The following is a 19,240-nucleotide window of genomic DNA, read 5'->3' on the forward strand; positions in this document are numbered from 1 at the left end:
ATAAAAGACAATCCAAGTTTCCAAGTTTCCAGAAAAAGCAGAGTCCACATCACTAGATATCTTCAAAGACGTGAATTTATTTTCTTACGATGATAGATCCAAAAACAAAGCTGCCAACACTTCTTTTGTCTTCCCTTAGACTTTGTAAAGGCAAAAGGATAACTGATTCTTGACCAAGTAATGTATCCATCAAGCAGTAAGTGATGGTCTCATAGTACTGCAATGATGTTGACCGCAACTTTCCTTATAACGTTAACACCTGCTTGTAAAGACGGTGAGTGTAGTGCGATTAAGCACCACAATATTTTCTCTTTTCCTAAAAGTACCGTAAAGTATAATTAATCCAATGGCATGACGGTATATGGAAACCTGATAAGTTCCAAACCGAAGGAGAACCCGCTCTCTCCTATATCCCGTCGCGTCCTGACTGTACTAGGTCAAGAATTGAGGAGAAGGCTCGGATGTGTCGAGGGAGGTAATTCTCTGTCTTGGGTGCAATGTAGGAGAAAGAGCATCCTTCAGTTTTACTTTTGTGGATGCGGGGCGTGAGTGCGAGTGAGAGTGAGGCAGAGCATAGGTGTCTGGTGGGTTGGTTAAAGTATATGCAGCTGTTCAGGTATTCTTGTCCTGTGTTGTGTAGGGCTTTGTATGTGTGCTTGAGAAGTTTCAATTGGCTGTGCATGTGACTGAGGAATCAGTGAAGCTTCCTGAGCTCTGGAGTGATGTTGGGGCCGAGTATGAGGCGTGCAGCATGGTTCTGGAATGTCTGCAGTCTGTTCGGGAGTTGTTTGGAGATTCCGGCGTAGAGAGAGTTGCCCTGGTCCTGCCTGTGGGTTATGAGTGCTGCGTGATGGTACGTCTAGTCTTCTGAGGTAAGCATTTAAAGTTCTGTCGCAGCATGCATAGGAAGTGGAAGAAGGAGGTGAGCTATCCCCTTGAGCTTGTCATTCAGGATAATCCCTAGATTTCTTATGTGGTTTATAGATGTTGGTCCTTGCTCCTAATTCAGATGGAGTACTAATCCGTGGAGGTTGCAGCAAGTACCAACAATACTGGTATGGAAAAACCACCACATTTGTACTCTAAAGAAAGAGATTTTATTTCCTATGAAGATTTATTTTAATTCAAAATGGTTTTGTAAGAGACAACATATAAAACTGAGTAAAAACAGGTTTCCACATTGGCATAGCTAGGTTGCCATGATCCCTAGAGCAAGTAAAGTGTCTGGGCCCCCTCATTAGGGTTATATCTTAGTCTGTCATTTGCTCCGTCACTCCTCAACCTTTTTTGATAGTCTGCATCTGTTACATCAAAACTCACGGTCAATATCATACTAACTATTATATTTTCACTCCTTGCACTGCATTCTACAAAGTCACTATCCTAAAAAGCATTACCAAAGCCAAAAGCGTTGGCCCTTGTAAAGTGCAACAAACAAAGACATAACATGTAGGAGCTTCGCAGTCACACTTCTGCCCCTACAGAGCCATGTCCCTCACACTGCACTCACATAGGTATATGCCTCACTCTGTACTCACCCAGGCACAGTTTTCAACCTCTAGAACACTCAGAAAGACAGTGTTAGTCAGGCATTCACTCTGACATATCCCTCACAATGCCCTCACACATCATGGTGGCTTTTCTGCACTCACAAAAGCACACTATTCACACACAGGTACAATTCTCAATAGGAAGAAGCAAGGTTTGGTAAGGCGGTGGCAGAGGAGCTACAGTGTGAATATCTATTACATCGGTCAACTAGTGTAATTAAAAGTTCTTTAAGTAAGTTGTACTGAAGACTAAATGCCCACTGAGGTTATCTAATCTCCCATCAGCCACAGTTGGACCAACACTACATAGTATGTGAGTCTGATAATTGCAGACTTTTGTGGGGAAGTTTCATTGCATCAAAAAAGATCCACTTGCCTTGTAGAAAACAAGGTGGTGGTCTTCCTTGAAGTGCAAACATATGCTAAAGAAATAAAGATAGAAAAAGAAAAGAAAAATTATGCCAATCAAATATGGAGGACATGTGCTTCAATAAGAAAAATAAAAAGTAAAGTTTCACACTGGTCTGCCGTATTGGAAGAGTAGAAACTGATAAAGTATACAGAATACTGTTTCAAGATGGTGGCAATTTGAAGTTTGTAGCAGTGATGTATGGTGCTCTGCATAAGAAGGTTGTGGTCCGGTAGCAGTAGTAGCAGAGCTCATACCAGCAGCTCTGCTGCCATTGCTACTAGCGATGTGTGTAATTGCGCTGTCCCTGCAATTAGACTAGTCTGCATTTGCAGGTGAGCTGCTGGGGGATGAACTAAAGGAAATATCTCTTGAGGTCGGACTTCTCTGAGTGAAGAGTAAAACAGAGTAGTCAGGTAAAGTGCTGTTACTCAGACTACCTGACACCTTAAAGTGTTTGGCTCTGCCCAGTGGTTGTCCGTTGGGCAGGGGCAAACACTGGCAACAAAGAAAATGGTTAAAGAGGTCGGATATATTGCATGATTATATGTATGCTATTATGAAGGGCTGACTAATGTGTGTATAACATTGTCTGATGAATAACTGAAGTGGGTTTACTTAAAGCCCATTTTCTCTAGGCAAGATTATATATTAAGTTTGAGAAAACATGACACTTGTGAGAAAGCTCAAACTTTTGGTCAGACCTAAAACACACAGAAATAGATAGAGCAAAGGGAACAGACATGCAGGGGGTTTCTAGCTCACACACATAAGACAGATAGCACTGGTCAAGGGCATTATAATATTCCCTGAAATACATGGAACTGAAGGGCCAGTGCAAGTTTTTTTTAAAGACAATGAAACAAGTGTGGTACTGCAGGAACATCCAGTTCAAGCTTCCTTCAAAGACACACAAAAATGTGGTACTGCAGGGCCACTGGAAGCGTTCTTCAAAGACATGGAGTAAATGTGGCAAAGACCAGCATCATTTAATGCCCCCTTTAGATACAATATATAGGCAGCATATTTTCCAAGCGTACAAATTTACTGATCAATATATATAAAATATATATTTGTCATTTGTGCATCACTAAGTAAAGTGGCGATGTATTTTGAATCTATTACAATCTTTGTTTCCATCATACTTTAGAATTAGAAAAAAGTGCTTTCTTCTCTATTTATTTTGAAATATCTGTACAGATTATTTATGAGTATTTAAATGCTGTTTGTTAGAAGAAAACAACACCCTACAGCTTTTTCTTCAACATCAGCAAGATTTTCACATATTTCACTTCACACTATCTAGCGGTCTAGTCCTCCCGGGAGGCAGGCTTTAAAACGCTTCCTGATACAGAGCCTGCAGAGAACGCTTGGTTGGTGGCAGCAACCTGGCCCTCTTGGAACTCTGTGAATAACTTGTGGTAAAAGCGCAGTCACTGGTAGATATTGTTGTAGCTCTGGCGCGATCAAGGCGCCAGAGCTTTAGAAATATTTTACGCTCATTTTAAATTGTAAAAAATCTTTTTCTTCACCTACCGACTGTACTGACAGAATCTTTGCAGCCCGCCCTGTTCCATCGCGGCTGGTGCCGTTTGCGTGGAGGGTGAGGCGAGCCGCCATCTTGGGTGGGGCTGGACCGGATCTAGCGGTCTAGTCCTCCCGGGAGGCAGGCTTTAAAACCAATGTGCATACAGGAGCGCAGCGGGCGCGAGGAATGCGCACCGAAGTCGCGCATAAGTCAAGCCCGTCTGCGCCCGTCCGTGGCAGACCGGGGCTCGGGGCCAGAATCCCTGGTCAAATATACAAATACTCATCCTCTGAGTTATTGCTACTTAGACCCTCTAATAGCGCGGGACCCGCCCCACCTGCTTATGCTTTGAAGCGTGCTGCCACCTATGGTATTCTGAAGTCAGAGTTCACTACTGATAAAACCTCTAGGCCAAGCCCTCTCTTTTCTTCCCCACCCTCTCCTGACTTAAATACTACTCTCAAATGCTTTTACCTTAACACTAGGTCCATGGTTAAACACCACATGGACATTTTTCTTTTGCTTCAAACCGAGCAACTAGATATTTTATTCCTCACGGAGACGTGGCTCAATGCAGACTCCCTGCCTGATATTTTAGCAGCGGTTCCTTCCGACTACTATATTCTGCATGTTGACAGACCCGCTGATAAAAGGGGCGGGGGGGTCGCTGCGATTATTCGCAACTCCCATAAAGTCTCTCTTTTACCGTCCCTTGACCTCACAGGATCAGACAATTTGATTTTTAAAATGGATAATAATAGCGGAACATTACTTATGATCCTCATATACCGCCCCCCTCAAAATATGCCCGCTTTCGCGGCATCCATAGCAGAACAGCTTGCCCCTTTAATAATCTCTCCCAAAAAAATTGTGCTGCTGGGTGACCTCAACCTTTGGTTGGACTCTGCCGAGTTAGACACTCAATGAGGAGCTTGTTTCCTTCCCAGTGTAAGAATTGGCTTTTGTAGTTTGGTTTGCCCTGTTCCCATCATGCACTGGGACAGGAACAGACTAATTTGCATACAGCCAGGTTCTGAAACTGGGATGGTGCAGTGAGCTAAAAAACGGTGTTGGATCTAGCCCTGATCTCTTGACTGGGTGAGAGCTTTCTGCTTAATTCAGAGACTCTGTCCCTCACCACCCCTTGTTGTAAATATTTTTGTCCACCCTAAGCGTGGAAGGGTATTCTCAGATGTGAGACCCTTGCTCATTGCACCATCAGGATTCAAGCAAACCGGGCCGAAGACGGCTGTAATGCCAGAAACCGGTCCCCGGGAGCTTGTTTCCTTCCCAGTGTAAGAATTGGCTTTTGTAGTTTGGTTTGCCCTGTTCCCATCATGCACTGGGACAGGAACAGACTAATTTGCATACAGCCAGGTTCTGAAACTGGGATGGTGCAGTGAGCTAAAAAACGGTGTTGGATCTAGCCCTGATCTCTTGACTGGGTGAGAGCTTTCTGCTTAATTCAGAGACTCTGTCCCTCACCACCCCTTGTTGTAAATATTTTTGTCCACCCTAAGCGTGGAAGGGTATTCTCAGATGTGAGACCCTTGCTCATTGCACCATCAGGATTCAAGCAAACCGGGCCGAAGACGGCTGTAATGCCAGAAACCGGTCCCCGGGAGCTTGTTTCCTTCCCAGTGTAAGAAATGGCTTTTGTAGTTTGGTTTGCCCTGTTCCCATCATGCACTGGGACAGGAACAGACTAATTTGCATACAGCCAGGTTCTGAAACTGGGATGGTGCAGTGAGCTAAAAAACGGTGTTGGATCTAGCCCTGATCTCTTGACTGGGTGAGAGCTTTCTGCTTAATTCAGAGACTCTGTGCCTCACCACCCCTTGTTGTAAATATTTTTGTCCACCCTAAGCGTGGAAGGGTATTCTCAGATGTGAGACCCTTGCTCATTGCACCATCAGGATTCAAGCAAACCGGGCCGAAGACGGCTGTAATGCCAGAAACCGGTCCCCGGGAGCTTGTTTCCTTCCCAGTGTAAGAATTGGCTTTTGTAGTTTGGTTTGCCCTGTTCCCATCATGCACTGGGACAGGAACAGACTAATTTGCATACAGCCAGGTTCTGAAACTGGGATGGTGCAGTGAGCTAAAAAACGGTGTTGGATCTAGCCCTGATCTCTTGACTGGGTGAGAGCTTTCTGCTTAATTCAGAGACTCTGTCCCTCACCACCCCTTGTTGTAAATATTTTTGTCCACCCTAAGCGTGGAAGGGTATTCTCAGATGTGAGACCCTTGCTCATTGCACCATCAGGATTCAAGCAAACCGGGCCGAAGACGGCTGTAATGCCAGAAACCGGTCCCCGGGAGCTTGTTTCCTTCCCAGTGTAAGAAATGGCTTTTGTAGTTTGGTTTGCCCTGTTCCCATCATGCACTGGGACAGGAACAGACTAATTTGCATACAGCCAGGTTCTGAAACTGGGATGGTGCAGTGAGCTAAAAAACGGTGTTGGATCTAGCCCTGATCTCTTGACTGGGTGAGAGCTTTCTGCTTAATTCAGAGACTCTGTGCCTCACCACCCCTTGTTGTAAATATTTTTGTCCACCCTAAGCGTGGAAGGGTATTCTCAGATGTGAGACCCTTGCTCATTGCACCATCAGGATTCAAGCAAACCGGGCCGAAGACGGCTGTAATGCCAGAAACCGGTCCCCGGGAGCTTGTTTCCTTCCCAGTGTAAGAATTGGCTTTTGTAGTTTGGTTTGCCCTGTTCCCATCATGCACTGGGACAGGAACAGACTAATTTGCATACAGCCAGGTTCTGAAACTGGGATGGTGCAGTGAGCTAAAAAACGGTGTTGGATCTAGCCCTGATCTCTTGACTGGGTGAGAGCTTTCTGCTTAATTCAGAGACTCTGTCCCTCACCACCCCTTGTTGTAAATATTTGAGTTAGACACTCAGGCAGCCGCGCTGAAAGAGACTCTTTTAGACATGAACCTCACCCAACAGATATACCTCCCAACCCATGCAAAAGGGCATAGCCTCAATCAAATCTGGTCTCAGAACATCCCCTTGGCTATCAATTCCATCACGCCCTGCATCTGGTCAGATCACTTTTTGATCAACTTTACCATGACTATCGAAAGTAGTAGGAAGCCTCCGTCTCAGATAGGAGGTAAAACCAGAATCTGGAAGAATGTTGACATCCCTGCTCTTATCGGCACCTTAACATCCTCCCTCCCTCCTTTGGATCAGGACATTGAAGAAATGGAAGAAGCCTTCTCTAGGTGGCTACTTCAGGCAGCTGACGTCCACGCTCCGTGCACCAATTTTCCCCGCTCCCGCCCCAATGACGCTCATAGGTGGTTTACACCTCTTTTGAAAACTTTTAAACTTGAAGTCCGTCAAATGGAGCGTAAGTGGCGAACAGCGTACTCTGTACTAGATAGAGCTAACTACTGTAAGGCCCGAAAGGATTACCAAAAACTCATTCAGAAACATAAAACCGATTATTTTTCTAAAAAAATCCTTAACGCCCACAATAAATCTAAAGAACTGTTTAATATCGTGGAGAATCTGATCACCAGTGATAGAACTTCTCTCCCGGTGGTCCCCACTCAGGAGCTTTGCAATTCGTTAAACTCATTTTTCTTTGACAAAATCTGAACTATCAAACAAAGCATCCCCATTACTCAGTCCCCCCTCCTTTTGGCTGACACCTTTTATAACACTGCGACCCTGAAACTTTTCCCTCCTGTTGACAGTACCATTTTATCCAAACTCCTTGCCAAGGTCAAATCAGGTTCCCCTGAAGACATATGCCCCCATCACATTCTGAAAGAAGTGGGAACCAGCATTCCTGCGGGTATACTTTCTATGCTGAATGGAACGCTCACTCAGGGTAAAGTCCCAGACAAATTTAAAAAAGCCCTTCTTATTCCCCTGCTAAAAAAAGTAGGAGCCAACCCGCTAGATCCGCAAAATTATAGGCCCATATCTTTGTTGCCTTACTGTGCCAAATATTTGGAGGCTCATGTCTGCAACAGCATCTCCAAATTTTTGGAAGAATCAGAGTATCTTGCACCTAACCAAGCTGGCTCCCGCCCATGCCATTCTACTGTGGCGGTTATTCTTTCGGTGCAGAATACTTTGAGGCGGAACGCGGACGAAGGGATCCATCAGGCTCTGGTGCTATTGGACCTCTCTGCTGCGTTCGACACGGTCGACTATACCATCTTGGTCGACCGTGTCGAGCAGGCAGGTCTCAGGGGCCCTGCGCTGAGCTGGATTCGCTCATTTATCACTGGCCGTACTCAATCTGTTAGATTGGGATCCTTCACTGCCCCTACTATACCTACCACCTGCGGAGTTCCTCAGGGTTCATCGTTATCACCTTTGCTTTTTAATTTGTATTTACGTCCCCTTCTGTACTCCCTTAGAAAAGCCAAAGTTACCATCTTCAACTATGCAGATGATTTGCAGCTCATTTTCCCTTTGAACACCAAGGACTCTGTGGTCGAATTCCAAAACACCATGTCCCACATTTTGAGTTGGATGAACTGCAATCATTTGAAACTTAACCCAGGCAAGACCGAACTGGTCTTGCCTGGACAGAGTGCACTCAGTTGGAACCCCAGCTTTTGGCCTTCCAGTATGGGAGCCCCTCCATCCAAGTCTTCCTCGGTTAAGAGCCTGGGAATTTATATTAGCGAGGACCTTTCCCTAAAAAAACAAGTAGGAGCAGTTGTATCAGCTAGTTTCTTCCAGTTGAAGAAAATTAAGAAAATCGCCTGCTTCTTCTCTCCGGCTGCCCTCACACAGATTGTCATCTCCCTGGTTTTGTCCAGATTAGACTTCTCCAACAGCCTTTATCTTGGGCTTCAAACTGGAGAGCTAAAACGCCTTCAACTGGTCCAGAATCAGGCAGCTAGACTTCTCTTGAATCTCTCTAAGAGGCAGTCTGTTAGACTTGGCTTAAAACAGCTACACTGGCTGCCTGTGGAGCAGCGTGTGGCTTTTAAAACTGGTTGTATTTTATTCAAATCTCTGCATGACTCTGGCCCTCTATTCATTAGAGACATGTTTAAGAGATACATCCCTTCCCGCAATCTCCGGTCCATTCACAAATCCCTTCTGACCGTCCCATCCTACAAGAGGAAACGTCTCGGAGGCAGCTGTTTTGACCATCTTGCAGCTGGCTTCTGGAACTCACTTCCCCTTCATCTGAAACTGAATGACAACATCCTCAGTTTTAGACACTCCCTGAAAACCTGGCTCTTTTCTCAGGCGCATTGCTGAGCTGCTTACTCTCTACTGTGACCTACGCGCTTCGTTCCTTCCTACAGCGCCATGAAGCCCCCGGGCGTACGAGCGCTTACAAATACATACTAACATTAACATTAACATTAACACACAATCTTCACACCTTGCAGTAAGCAAAAAGAGAAGTAAACACCAGTCTCCATGTTAAAAGAATAAGCAACAATTTGACAGAAGACTACACTGACATTTGACTGTCTTTGAACGCACAATAAATGTGACAGTAGAAAAACAAAATTGAAAGTCATTTTAACGCTCCTTTATTAGGTCGAGGTAATATCTGATCTGCCGAAGGCAGAACCGGAAGTACCGAGATCTTATGTTGCTTAGATGGCTATTTCTCCCGCCTCCTCTTTTTGCCTCTCCTCTATTGGCTGGCTCCCTAAACGGAGGCCAGCCATTGGAGGAGAGAGACGTCCCTCCAAATAGGCTCCGTCTTTTTCATATTCGGGGGCGTGTTCCTTGTTGTTCTTTCCACTTTTTCCCACGCCTCTTTTGAACAGCAGAACACGACCCCGAATCTGAAAATGGCGGCGCTTTTCTTTATGCCATTTCACGACGACAGCCGCACCAAGAAGTCGCCGAGTCCTCGCCCCTGCTGCTGCATTACTACAACAGAGCTCGCAATGGCCGGGGAGTTAGGCGGAGGCAGCCCGGCCCAGACCGAAGACACGTACAGGATCGCAGGTACGGAGCGGGAGCCAGAGCGCACAAGCAGCAGCCCCACTACGGAGCAGGTCACTGGTCCCGAGAACCTGCTGTGTCGGATGTTAGTAGCTGGGAAATGGGAGCCAGCAACGGAGCTCTAACTAAGCATATCCGACTCCATTGTCTGTCTGTAATCTCCCTGAATGTCACCTTTTTTTGCGTCCCCAGGCCAGTCATACATTACGGATCTCCGAGGCAGCATCTACTTCCTGGCGGCTCACATTCCGGGTAGTTGGACTGGTGATTTGGGGTGGCGCTTTTTAATAGCTATTTAATATTTAAATATTTGCGCGCGCCAGGATGGACACTGTGCCCGCCCCCACCCAACACTTAACAAACACACCTGGTGGTCAGGTGAAGTTGTTGACTTATCATCCAGGGGCGGCAGGGGTCTGGCTGTACAACTGGGGCCGGGAGACAAGTCGCTTAGGGAAGAAGTGTCCTGATGAGACTGGGGAAGGGGAGTTGATTTTAGCCCCGGCACTAAATTAGCGGAGAAACCCCCTGGAACTTGAGTCAGCTCAGCTCGCCCCTTGTCCGACTGCCTGGGTCAGAAGCGGTTAAATCTGTTCTGGCTGGGGGGGAGGAGGCGCCGCCCATTGGCTGGCTGACCTGGTGGATTGGCTGTACAACTGGGTCTGGCCCTTCGCGCTTTTCTTCAGATCTGATGCCGGATAATGGAGCCTGATTCATTTTCACTATTGTGAGAGAAAAATGTCAGAGGCTTAGGCAGAGCAAGACACTTTTAGCGCACTGGCAGGCCACTTTTTTATTATGTATTACATTACTAGTGCGTCTCTTCCTGGGGTGGTGCCGTTGGTCTTTTTACTAAGCTTATTTGCGTGACAATGTTTTTAATTGTGGTAATGCGGTACGTGACAAAATACTTTCTTATAACACAAGATATGTGACACTTGGCAGGGCTGGTATTTTTATTATTCATCCAAACTCTACTCAATATTTACGGGGTGGCGGTGGGAGGCACAGTTTGCTGGTAAGTTCTCATGCCAATTATCAAAAATATCAAAAAATATGAAACCCCTCAGTGCTTTGTTTATTAACATATGGCACCAAGCTGTTCTCTTCTATAGTCTCCATACCATGGGGCGTATTTAAAAGCACTGGCGTTGGCACTGCATCACTTTTTATGACGCTCGGTGGCGCAGAGAGCTAAACCATAAGTACAAGGCAACGCAAAGCCACTTGGCGTGGCTTTTCATGGTCTTGCAGATATGGTGTAAGCAAAGACGTTTTAAGACAGGGGCAAACTGCCCTCTGGCCCAAGGCCCCTGGCTTTCAGGGGGGTCCTGATAGAGCCATTGCTGTTCTGCAGCGTCTTGCCCTGATGACCTTGAATAATTCTTCAACAGATTGTTTTAAATACCGTTTTCCTTTCATTAATTTTAATGTGAGTGATGTGGGAGAGTTTATTACAGACATTTTGCAAAGAAATGTGTTTGTTTTATGCAACATCCATAAAAAAGTTTTTTTAAGATCAAAACAGGACCTCACATATGAGAAATGGGTACGGATCACAGAGATTATTTTCAATATTAGCGAGCAGCTGCTGGGTTTCAATATTGAAAATAGGTCATGTAATAGGTCATGCATTTGCGAGCGATTAAGCTATTGGCATTGTAAATGCTAATGCCATTTATTTAACGATTAAGCTATTGGCATTGTAAATGACAGTGCCATTTATTTAACGATTAAGCTATTGGCATTGTAAATGACAATGCCATTTATTTAAAGATTAAGCTATTGGCATTGTAAATGACAATGCCATTTATTTAACGATTAAGCTATTGGCAATGTAAATGACAATGCCATTTATTTAACGATTAAGCTATTGGCAATGTAAATGACAATGCCATTTATTTATGATTTAAAAAAAAAAAATGTCATGAGCAATGCCAATAGCTCTACCTTTAATAATGCCGAGACCATTGCATTGTAAATGCTTGTTCAACTAGTGCTCGGGAACTCCAGCATGATTATTCAGGTGCCCTCTCAGAGCTCACGGGCTGTTGTAGTTGGGTCCCACCCGTGGGCCCTGGTGCATGGCACCGGCTGCATCACTGGTAGTTACACCCCTGAGTTTCCATTGTTATCGATGGAGTAGGAAAGCACGATGTGTGTAACATGCACAGTGAAATCGAAATGTCGGTGCTACAACCATAGTAAATAGGTAAGGAAGCGAGCACTTCTCTGACCTGGAGTTCGCGCTGGAATTCCGAATGTAGTAGCACAGCCAATGGCAACAGCGATAATTGCTAGTACCAGCAGCACCACTGCAGAGATGCAGATAAATCGTCTGGAGCAGCATCCAAGGTTGCTGCAGCTCTTGCAACAGTCCTCTAAGAGAAACAGAAATGGGTTAATGCATGAAACGTCCAGGAATGGCGATTTGAGCTCAGCTGCTCTCTAGTAATGAACCAGCAAGATAACTTAAAAGCAACTTTAGAATACAAATTGGAATTAAGAAATGTAATTTTATTTTGTTTGCATTTTTAGTCGTGCCAGACCCTTCACGCTTTAAGAAGTTTTGATATACACAGTGGAGCACAGCATCATGTTAAACAGTGATGTTTAGGTCTGGCGTTAGCCAAGATCTTTTGACCTGACTAAAGATTATAGGTAAAATATATTTTTAGGAGTTTTCAGCTAGGTCTCTTCATCCATCAGTCTTCTATTGAGCCATTCAAATTTTCTTCTGCCCGCTGCAGCATACATCCTGGGGCAATGGGTTAGCCCACTTCAACCATTGGCTGAATTAACTGAGTGACAGCATTCAATCCTTTCACAACGAGCACGTCCACAAACAACATAGTTCCCTTCAATGCCATGGACTACTCTGACAATGTATGCTTTTTGAGACCCAAAAATATTTTTGTTTTTAGCTAATGTTTTTTTCCCACTGCCTGGCAGCTTCTCCAAAAATAAAATTTTTCCAAAACCCTGCAAAACAAAACAAGCATTGACAAAACCGAAAGAGTGGCTGCTAACACAAGAACTATTGGCTATGGCAATGCTTTTAAGGGGTACTGATCTGAGGGCACTAGCAAGGAGCTCACTGACTCAGGGTCACTGGTAGACAGGCACTGTCACAGGCAAATCCACACTCACAATAGGACACTGAACGAGAGGACCCGTAAACAGGACAACCAATATGGACATGGGAACAGCGAGACTGGAACGCTCACTTAGGGCATACACCCAATCCTGGGGCACTGTCACAGGAAAGTTTCACTGGAACACTCAAAGAGGGATGCTAAAACAATGTTACTGACAGATAGTGACACTAGGACACAATATGAGGACAGAGACAGAACACAGGTAATGACACAGGGAAACTGACTGGTGATGCAACACTAATGTACTGACATGTGGATACTGAAAGGCCTCTGACACAAGGACATTAACACTGAGACACTAAAATACTGACGAAGTGGCAATGGCTTGGTGACATCAGAGCTTAATTTGTAAAATAAAATAAGTACCAGGGCCCTCACGACAAGATCACTGCAGCTTACACCACCCCATTACACCTACCAGTGCTGCCAATGACAGTACCAACACAACTACTAACCATCCCCCTCCTACAAGTGTGACAATTCACACTATTTCAGGCCTCCCTAAGCTATAAAAATGGTCTGGTCGGCAGATATTAGTAATTTCTAATGTATATTAAATTAATAAATAACTGTTGTTGTACTTATCATTAAATTAAACAAAGAGTGCCACCATGTGGTAGACTAAGTGCAGCGCCGATCATCGGGAACCACTGGCTCAAATTAAGCGCTGGCGTTGACTTGCGGATAGTAATATTGGAATGTTGACATGGTTCATATAAATTGACACTAGGACACTGACAGCGGTGCACCAGCAATCACATGGCAACCCCCTACTCAAGGACACTGTGTGGTATCTTCCGATCTGCTGGGACTGCCACTGCTTGGGTCACCCCTGCCCTCTGCACCACCTTGGAACGCGCTGCAGTGACATCACTTAGAATGTCACTGTAGAGAGCGTTCCAAGGCGAGCGCCGGGAGACTCTTGACAGTGCGTTTGAGGCGAGCCAGCTGTGGCTGGGGTCCTTATCTGTTAAGCTATCACTTTGAATAAACCAACTTGTTTATCCTTCACCCGTGACTCAGCTTCGGTCATGTTTACACTGGCGACAAGGATGGGATTCGAACCAACGCGTGCAGAGTGCAGCCTCGAGAAGAATAAACGCATTCAACCCGGAAAGAAGGTGTCGGGTAATCCGTGTGTCAAACAGGAACTGACAGCGGAGAGCGGACTATATTTGCTAATAATGTTAGTGGAGCGGCAAACTGTATTTTATGTGACTGCACCGAATTCTGAAAACAAGTCAAGATAAAGCAAACGAGGAAGTCGATTCGAAGCTGCTGCCTGGTGTGATCCACACGATTGGTGCGCAGGAGGCAAGGAGATCTAAGTCACAGTCTGGCAAGGATGGGTCCTGGAAGTGTATGAAAAAAAGTAAGGAGGTGCTGCGGGGAGACGCTTCTAGTGTGGAACCGGAACACATAGTAGCGTGAGGTGCGGCGTAAGCGGAGGATCCACGTGAGTCTGTGGTGGTGCGCTGCCGGAGGGAGATTACAGCGCTACCATGGGGAGGCAGTGTGACAAGAACATCTCCTCAGAACATCGGAAGGGCTGCGGGGACGTTCATCAGAGGAAAGTGACTGCGGTGCTGCGCCTGGCGGGGTTTCAGCAGCCGCAGCAAGGGCTTCGCAGTGGCCGTGGCGCGACCTGGAGGAAACTCACGATCCTGAAGGAACTGTGGACAGGACTGTGACTGGAATTAACGGCGGAAAGCGGTAGTGCCTTGCTGCGATAAGGATTACCCCTGCATTGAAACATCCCGGGGTCCTACTGTAGAGGCACATATGGTGATTTTGATGGCAGAGGGAGAAAGAGAGCTCATACCTTCCCCACTGCGCTGTCTCCTGTCAGTCCAAGGCGCACAGGAAAGGTTTGCCAGAAACTTTCATTTACAGGGAAAGACTTTCAGTTAGAAATCAAATAGGAATATTTCGCCACTGTATAAACTAATGATCCTAGTCTGACAGAGCCCCAACGCTTAGATAAAACTGTTGTACTTTGCTAGAAAAGTCGTTATACAATATTCTTGGTGGGTAACCTAGATTGAGACACTTTCAGGTTAAGGGGTTAGCTGGTTGGGGATCTGCGGGGTGTTGGGTCATCATAAATTTGCACGCAAGGTATAGCTAGGCAGATATGCAAAACGTGACGCCCCCACCTTTCTTCTTAGCTAACCCTGGGAAACCTGCTATGAAATGGAATAAATGGAAGAAAGTCTTCCTCAATTACGCAACAGTATGTGGGCCAAACTTAGGTCTAGAAAGGAAAATAGCGTTGTTGGCGTACTACATGAGGGCAGAAGGCGAAGAAGTGTTAGACCATCTCCCGGATCTGGGTGCGCAGGAGGCAAGGGGTTTGAATGAATTTGAAGTTAGTTTGAAAAAACTTGACATGCATTACCTTCCCAAGACTAGCACCATTATGGAACGGTAATACTTTGGCAAGAGAGGTCAGAAGGAAGGGGAATCTATTGAAGATTTTGTTTCAGAGTTAAGGAAATTAGCTGCCACATGCAAGTTTGGTGGCGCGTGTGAAGAAAGGATCAGGGTCCAGTTTGTATTGACATGTAGGACAGAGCGTGTGCGGGAGGAATTATGGCTGTAAGATGATCCTCCGCTAAGGGAGGTACTGATCATAGCCAAGCAGGTTGAACATATGATGCTGTGTGTGAATGAGATAAAACAAGACAGCGAGAATAAGGTTGTTGAGAATAAGGTAAAAGTGAGTGAAGTGGTGACAGAAAGCGAAGAAGTGTTAGCGGTTAAAGAGCAGAAGAAGGTGCAGAGAGAACAAACAGAGAGCAAAGGGGGGTGGAGCTTTAAAGGTAACTGTTATAGATGCGGCAAGCAAGGACACATGGCGAATGACAGGAATTGCCCCGCACTGAAATATACTTGCAGTAAGTGTGGTAAGAAGGGTCACTTCAGACAGTACTGCAGGAGTGGTCAAGGATACAAGAAGCAGGGAAAAGAATGTGCTACAAGTGTGTGTGATGAGATTGTTTTACAAGTGCAGGATGGACAAGTTAGCTATTCGAAAGACAGCATAACAATAGAAAAGAATGGTTTAGAAGCGCTGTTCGATTCATGTTCTAAAATCACTATCATCAATGCTAAGGAATTTGAAGGTGTGAAAAAAGGTAAACTAAAGTTGAATACGATGGATATCAGGCCAGGAGGTTATGGGAATCGTCCCATCAATATGAAGGGCTACTTTTGGGGCACGGTGGGGTACAAAGACAGATTAACAGTCTCCAAGATATATGTATCACTAGTAGGGGATAACATACTAGGTTGGCAAGCACAAAAGGATCTGGGAGTGTACCTCAACCCTAACAAAACCCCACAAATCTTAGTGCAGGAAATAGAGGTGAGGTCTGGTAACATTGAAGAAGAATTTAAGGAGGTGTTCAGCGAGGAACTTGGGTGCCTCAAGAATTACTCACATAAAATAAAGTTGAAGGAGCATGCTGTGCCAGTGGTGGCAAAGGTGAGAAACCTACCTATATCCATACAAGAAGCAGTCAGAGCGGAGCTTGAGAAACTGTGCAACCTAGGGGTGATTGAACCTGTGGAAGCAACAGAGTGGCTGGCACCGATCGTCGCAGCCAGGAAAAAGGATAACTCAGTCCGTTTGTGCATAGACCTCAGGGCACTGAATAAAGAGGTCGTGGTAGACAAGTTTCCGCTACCCAACATCGCCCAAATGATGAGCAGATTGGAAGGAGCACAAGTGTTCTCGACTTTGGATTTAACCTCTGCCTATTTTCAGATCAGACTTCACGAGGATTTCCAAGAGCTTATGGCGTTCGTGACACCCATGGGGGCCTACAAATTCAAGAGGATGCCATTCGGGCCTAGTCTCGGCTGCATCGGTTTTCCAAAGACTGATGAGTAACATTCTCAGCGGCATCCCTGGTGTGTTGTGTTACCAAGACGACGTGCTCATATTTGGTGGAGACAACAGACAACACGACAACAGGTTAAGACAAGTGCTGGCGAGGCTCAGGGAACAGGGCTTAACGGTGAAGAGAGAAAAATGCAGGATTAGGTGTGAGGAGCTTGATTTCTTGGGACACAAGATAACGTTTAGAGGCATTCAGCCTAAAGTTGAGCTCCAGGACACCATAATCGGTGTGGCCCCACCAAAATCGATGAGTGTCTGTTCCGTGGCACAAGGCTGATCTCTCCCAGCGTGTTAAGGGAATATCTTATCGATCTTGCCCACGAGGGACACTTGGGCATCACCAAATCCAAGCAGAGAATGCGGGAAGACTACTGGTGGCCAAACATGGACAGCATGATTGAGAGAAAAGTCAGGGACTGTATACCATGCACCACGAGTGACAAAGTCCTGAAACAATACACACCTCCCATGCAATGCAGACCACCACCTGTGGGGCCTTGGGAAGAAGTGGCATTGGACATAATAGGGCCGCTTGCAGGTGAACTTTGCACGCCCTACATCCTTGTGCTTGTGGACCTGTATTCCAGGTGGCCAGAGGTGAAGATAGTGTCTGAAATAACCACAAAAGTGGTCATTGAGTTCCTGCAAGAACTGTTTCTCTGGGAAGGTCTACCAAGTAGTCTGCTGACGGACAATGGGGTACAGCTTTGCTCGAAAGAGATGGGGGAATTCCTTGAGAACAATGGGATTTTGCACAAACGTTGCGCACTGCACCACCCCGAGACCAACGGAATGGTAGAAAGATTCAATAAAACGCTCAAAGAAGGCATCCAACTGGCAAGAACCAATGGTCTGAACTGGAAAGAGGAGATGAGAAAACGTCTATAGGCGTATCGCCTAACTCCTCACCAAAGAACGGGGATCACCCCCTTCGAACTACTCAGAGCTAGGAAGCCTAACACGAAGCTATCACCAGGTTGGATGGGGTGGCAGAAGGGGTGGACAGGGCACACTAGAGAAACTCAAGGGCTGGACAAGCAGCACAAAGCCATGTTAGAGAGGAAAGAAAGGTTTGACAGGCTACACTCGGTGAAAGAGGTTGGGTTCAAGGTAGGGGACACAGTAAGAATCAGAGCACCTACAGGCAGAGCGCATTGGTCTGAATTCACTAAACCAACGAAGATTGTAAAACTGTTCAAAAATGCGGTAAAGACCCAGGAGGGGAAGATATGGAATCTAGGAAGGGTGGCTAAATGCCACCTCCCTCCCGAGGTCATCGATGTAGAGGTCATGGGTGAGGAGCCGATCCGGGGGGAAGGGAGCCTACCCGCGAGGGTGTGTTGTGGAGAACCTCATGCCTCACGCAGAAGTAGTCAGAGGGTGGTGAGGCGCCCCAAACATCTGGATCAATATGTGGCTATGTAATTGCTCACCATGTTGGTGTTTTGTTTCCGATATTACATGTGTTAAAGTTTGTAGGGTAGGGGGATGTGTGGTATCTTCCGATCTGCTGGGACTGCCACTGCTTGGGTCACCCCTGCCCTCTGCACCACCTTGGAATGCGCTGCAGTGACGTCACTTAGAATGTCACTGTAGAGAGCGTTCCAAGGCGAGCGCCGGGAGACTCTTGACGGGGCGTTTGAGGCAAGCCAGCTGTGGCTGGGGTCCTTATCTGTTAACCCCTTCGATGCTGGTGACGGAACCATTCCGTCATCAGTCACGGTTGAGCTGTGCTGATGACGGAATGGTTCCGTCACGACCACACCCTGTTCTGGAATGTCCATTACCGGAGGGAAATCGGGGCCGCACGCAAGGAGTTAAGCTATCACTTTGAATAAACCAACTTGTTTATCCTTCACCCGTGACTCAGCTTCGGTCATTTTTACACACTGCAACTGGGATACAGATATTTGGACACTGACACTGGAACACCAACACTTCCATGGGGATATTGACTTGGGGACAGTGACTCTGGAACACTGACAGAGCACACTAGCATTATTGCTGAGACAATGGTAATGAATGATCAGTGACAATGGGAGACTGACATAGAAGCAGTAGGATAGTGACAGTAAGAAGCTTGGGCAAAACACAAGGAAAGTAACACAAAAGGGAAAACTGGCACAAGGGCACTAACTATGGGAACAAAACAAGGGGCTACTGACAAACGGTACTGGCATGGGGACATTGAGGCTGGAATAATAACACAAGAGCCCTGAAATGGAAGCACGGGAATGGAGACACAGGCATTGATACTGAGCCTGGGAAACTAACATGAGCATTGGGTATGGCAACAATGCTGAGGGTTGCTACCATAGTAACCTTGACTTTGTACAAAGAGAGACTGAAACTAATATGGGGCATTGACATTGTGATGTTTACATTGGGACATGGACAATGACGCTGAAGTACTAGTGTTGGGACATTGACACTGGGACACGCACACTGGAGCGCTGACACTGGGACACAGGTAGATGGGGGACACCGGGACATTTGCATTGACACTGGAACACAAACAGGGGGGGACAAAGAGAGACTGAGTCACAGGTGGTAACACTGGCTTAGGGACAATGACCTAGTAGGTGACACAAAACAAGGGTACCAACAGAGTTACACTGCCACAGGGTCACTGGGACTGGTCACTGGGACTAGACACTAGAGCATCAACACTGACAGAGAACAAAATATCAGGGAAGGGGACACAGACACTGGGTACCACGACTTGGACATAAATACTGAC

At 46.1% G+C, this 19,240-nt stretch overlaps 1 protein-coding gene across 3 annotated transcripts in view; it reads right to left on the reverse strand.

Moving 5' to 3' along the window:
* The window catches only part of LDLRAD1 (low density lipoprotein receptor class A domain containing 1), a 132,605-nt gene that overhangs the window by 109,556 nt on the left and 3,809 nt on the right, over nucleotides 1–19,240 (reverse strand). For all 3 annotated transcript variants that reach the window (XR_015307510.1, XM_086952513.1, XM_086952507.1), the window contains exon 3: nucleotides 11,676–11,819. Coding sequence is in view for 2 of the 3 variants with exons in the window: in XM_086952513.1 (XP_086808639.1) it covers nucleotides 11,676–11,819 (144 nt within the window). In the remaining variant the exon portion in view is untranslated. The remainder of the gene's footprint in view (nucleotides 1–11,675; nucleotides 11,820–19,240) is intronic.

This window comes from Lissotriton vulgaris, chromosome 1_1 (genome assembly GCF_964263255.1).
Source record: "Lissotriton vulgaris chromosome 1_1, aLisVul1.2, whole genome shotgun sequence".
Taxonomy (NCBI): Eukaryota; Metazoa; Chordata; class Amphibia; order Caudata; family Salamandridae; genus Lissotriton; species Lissotriton vulgaris.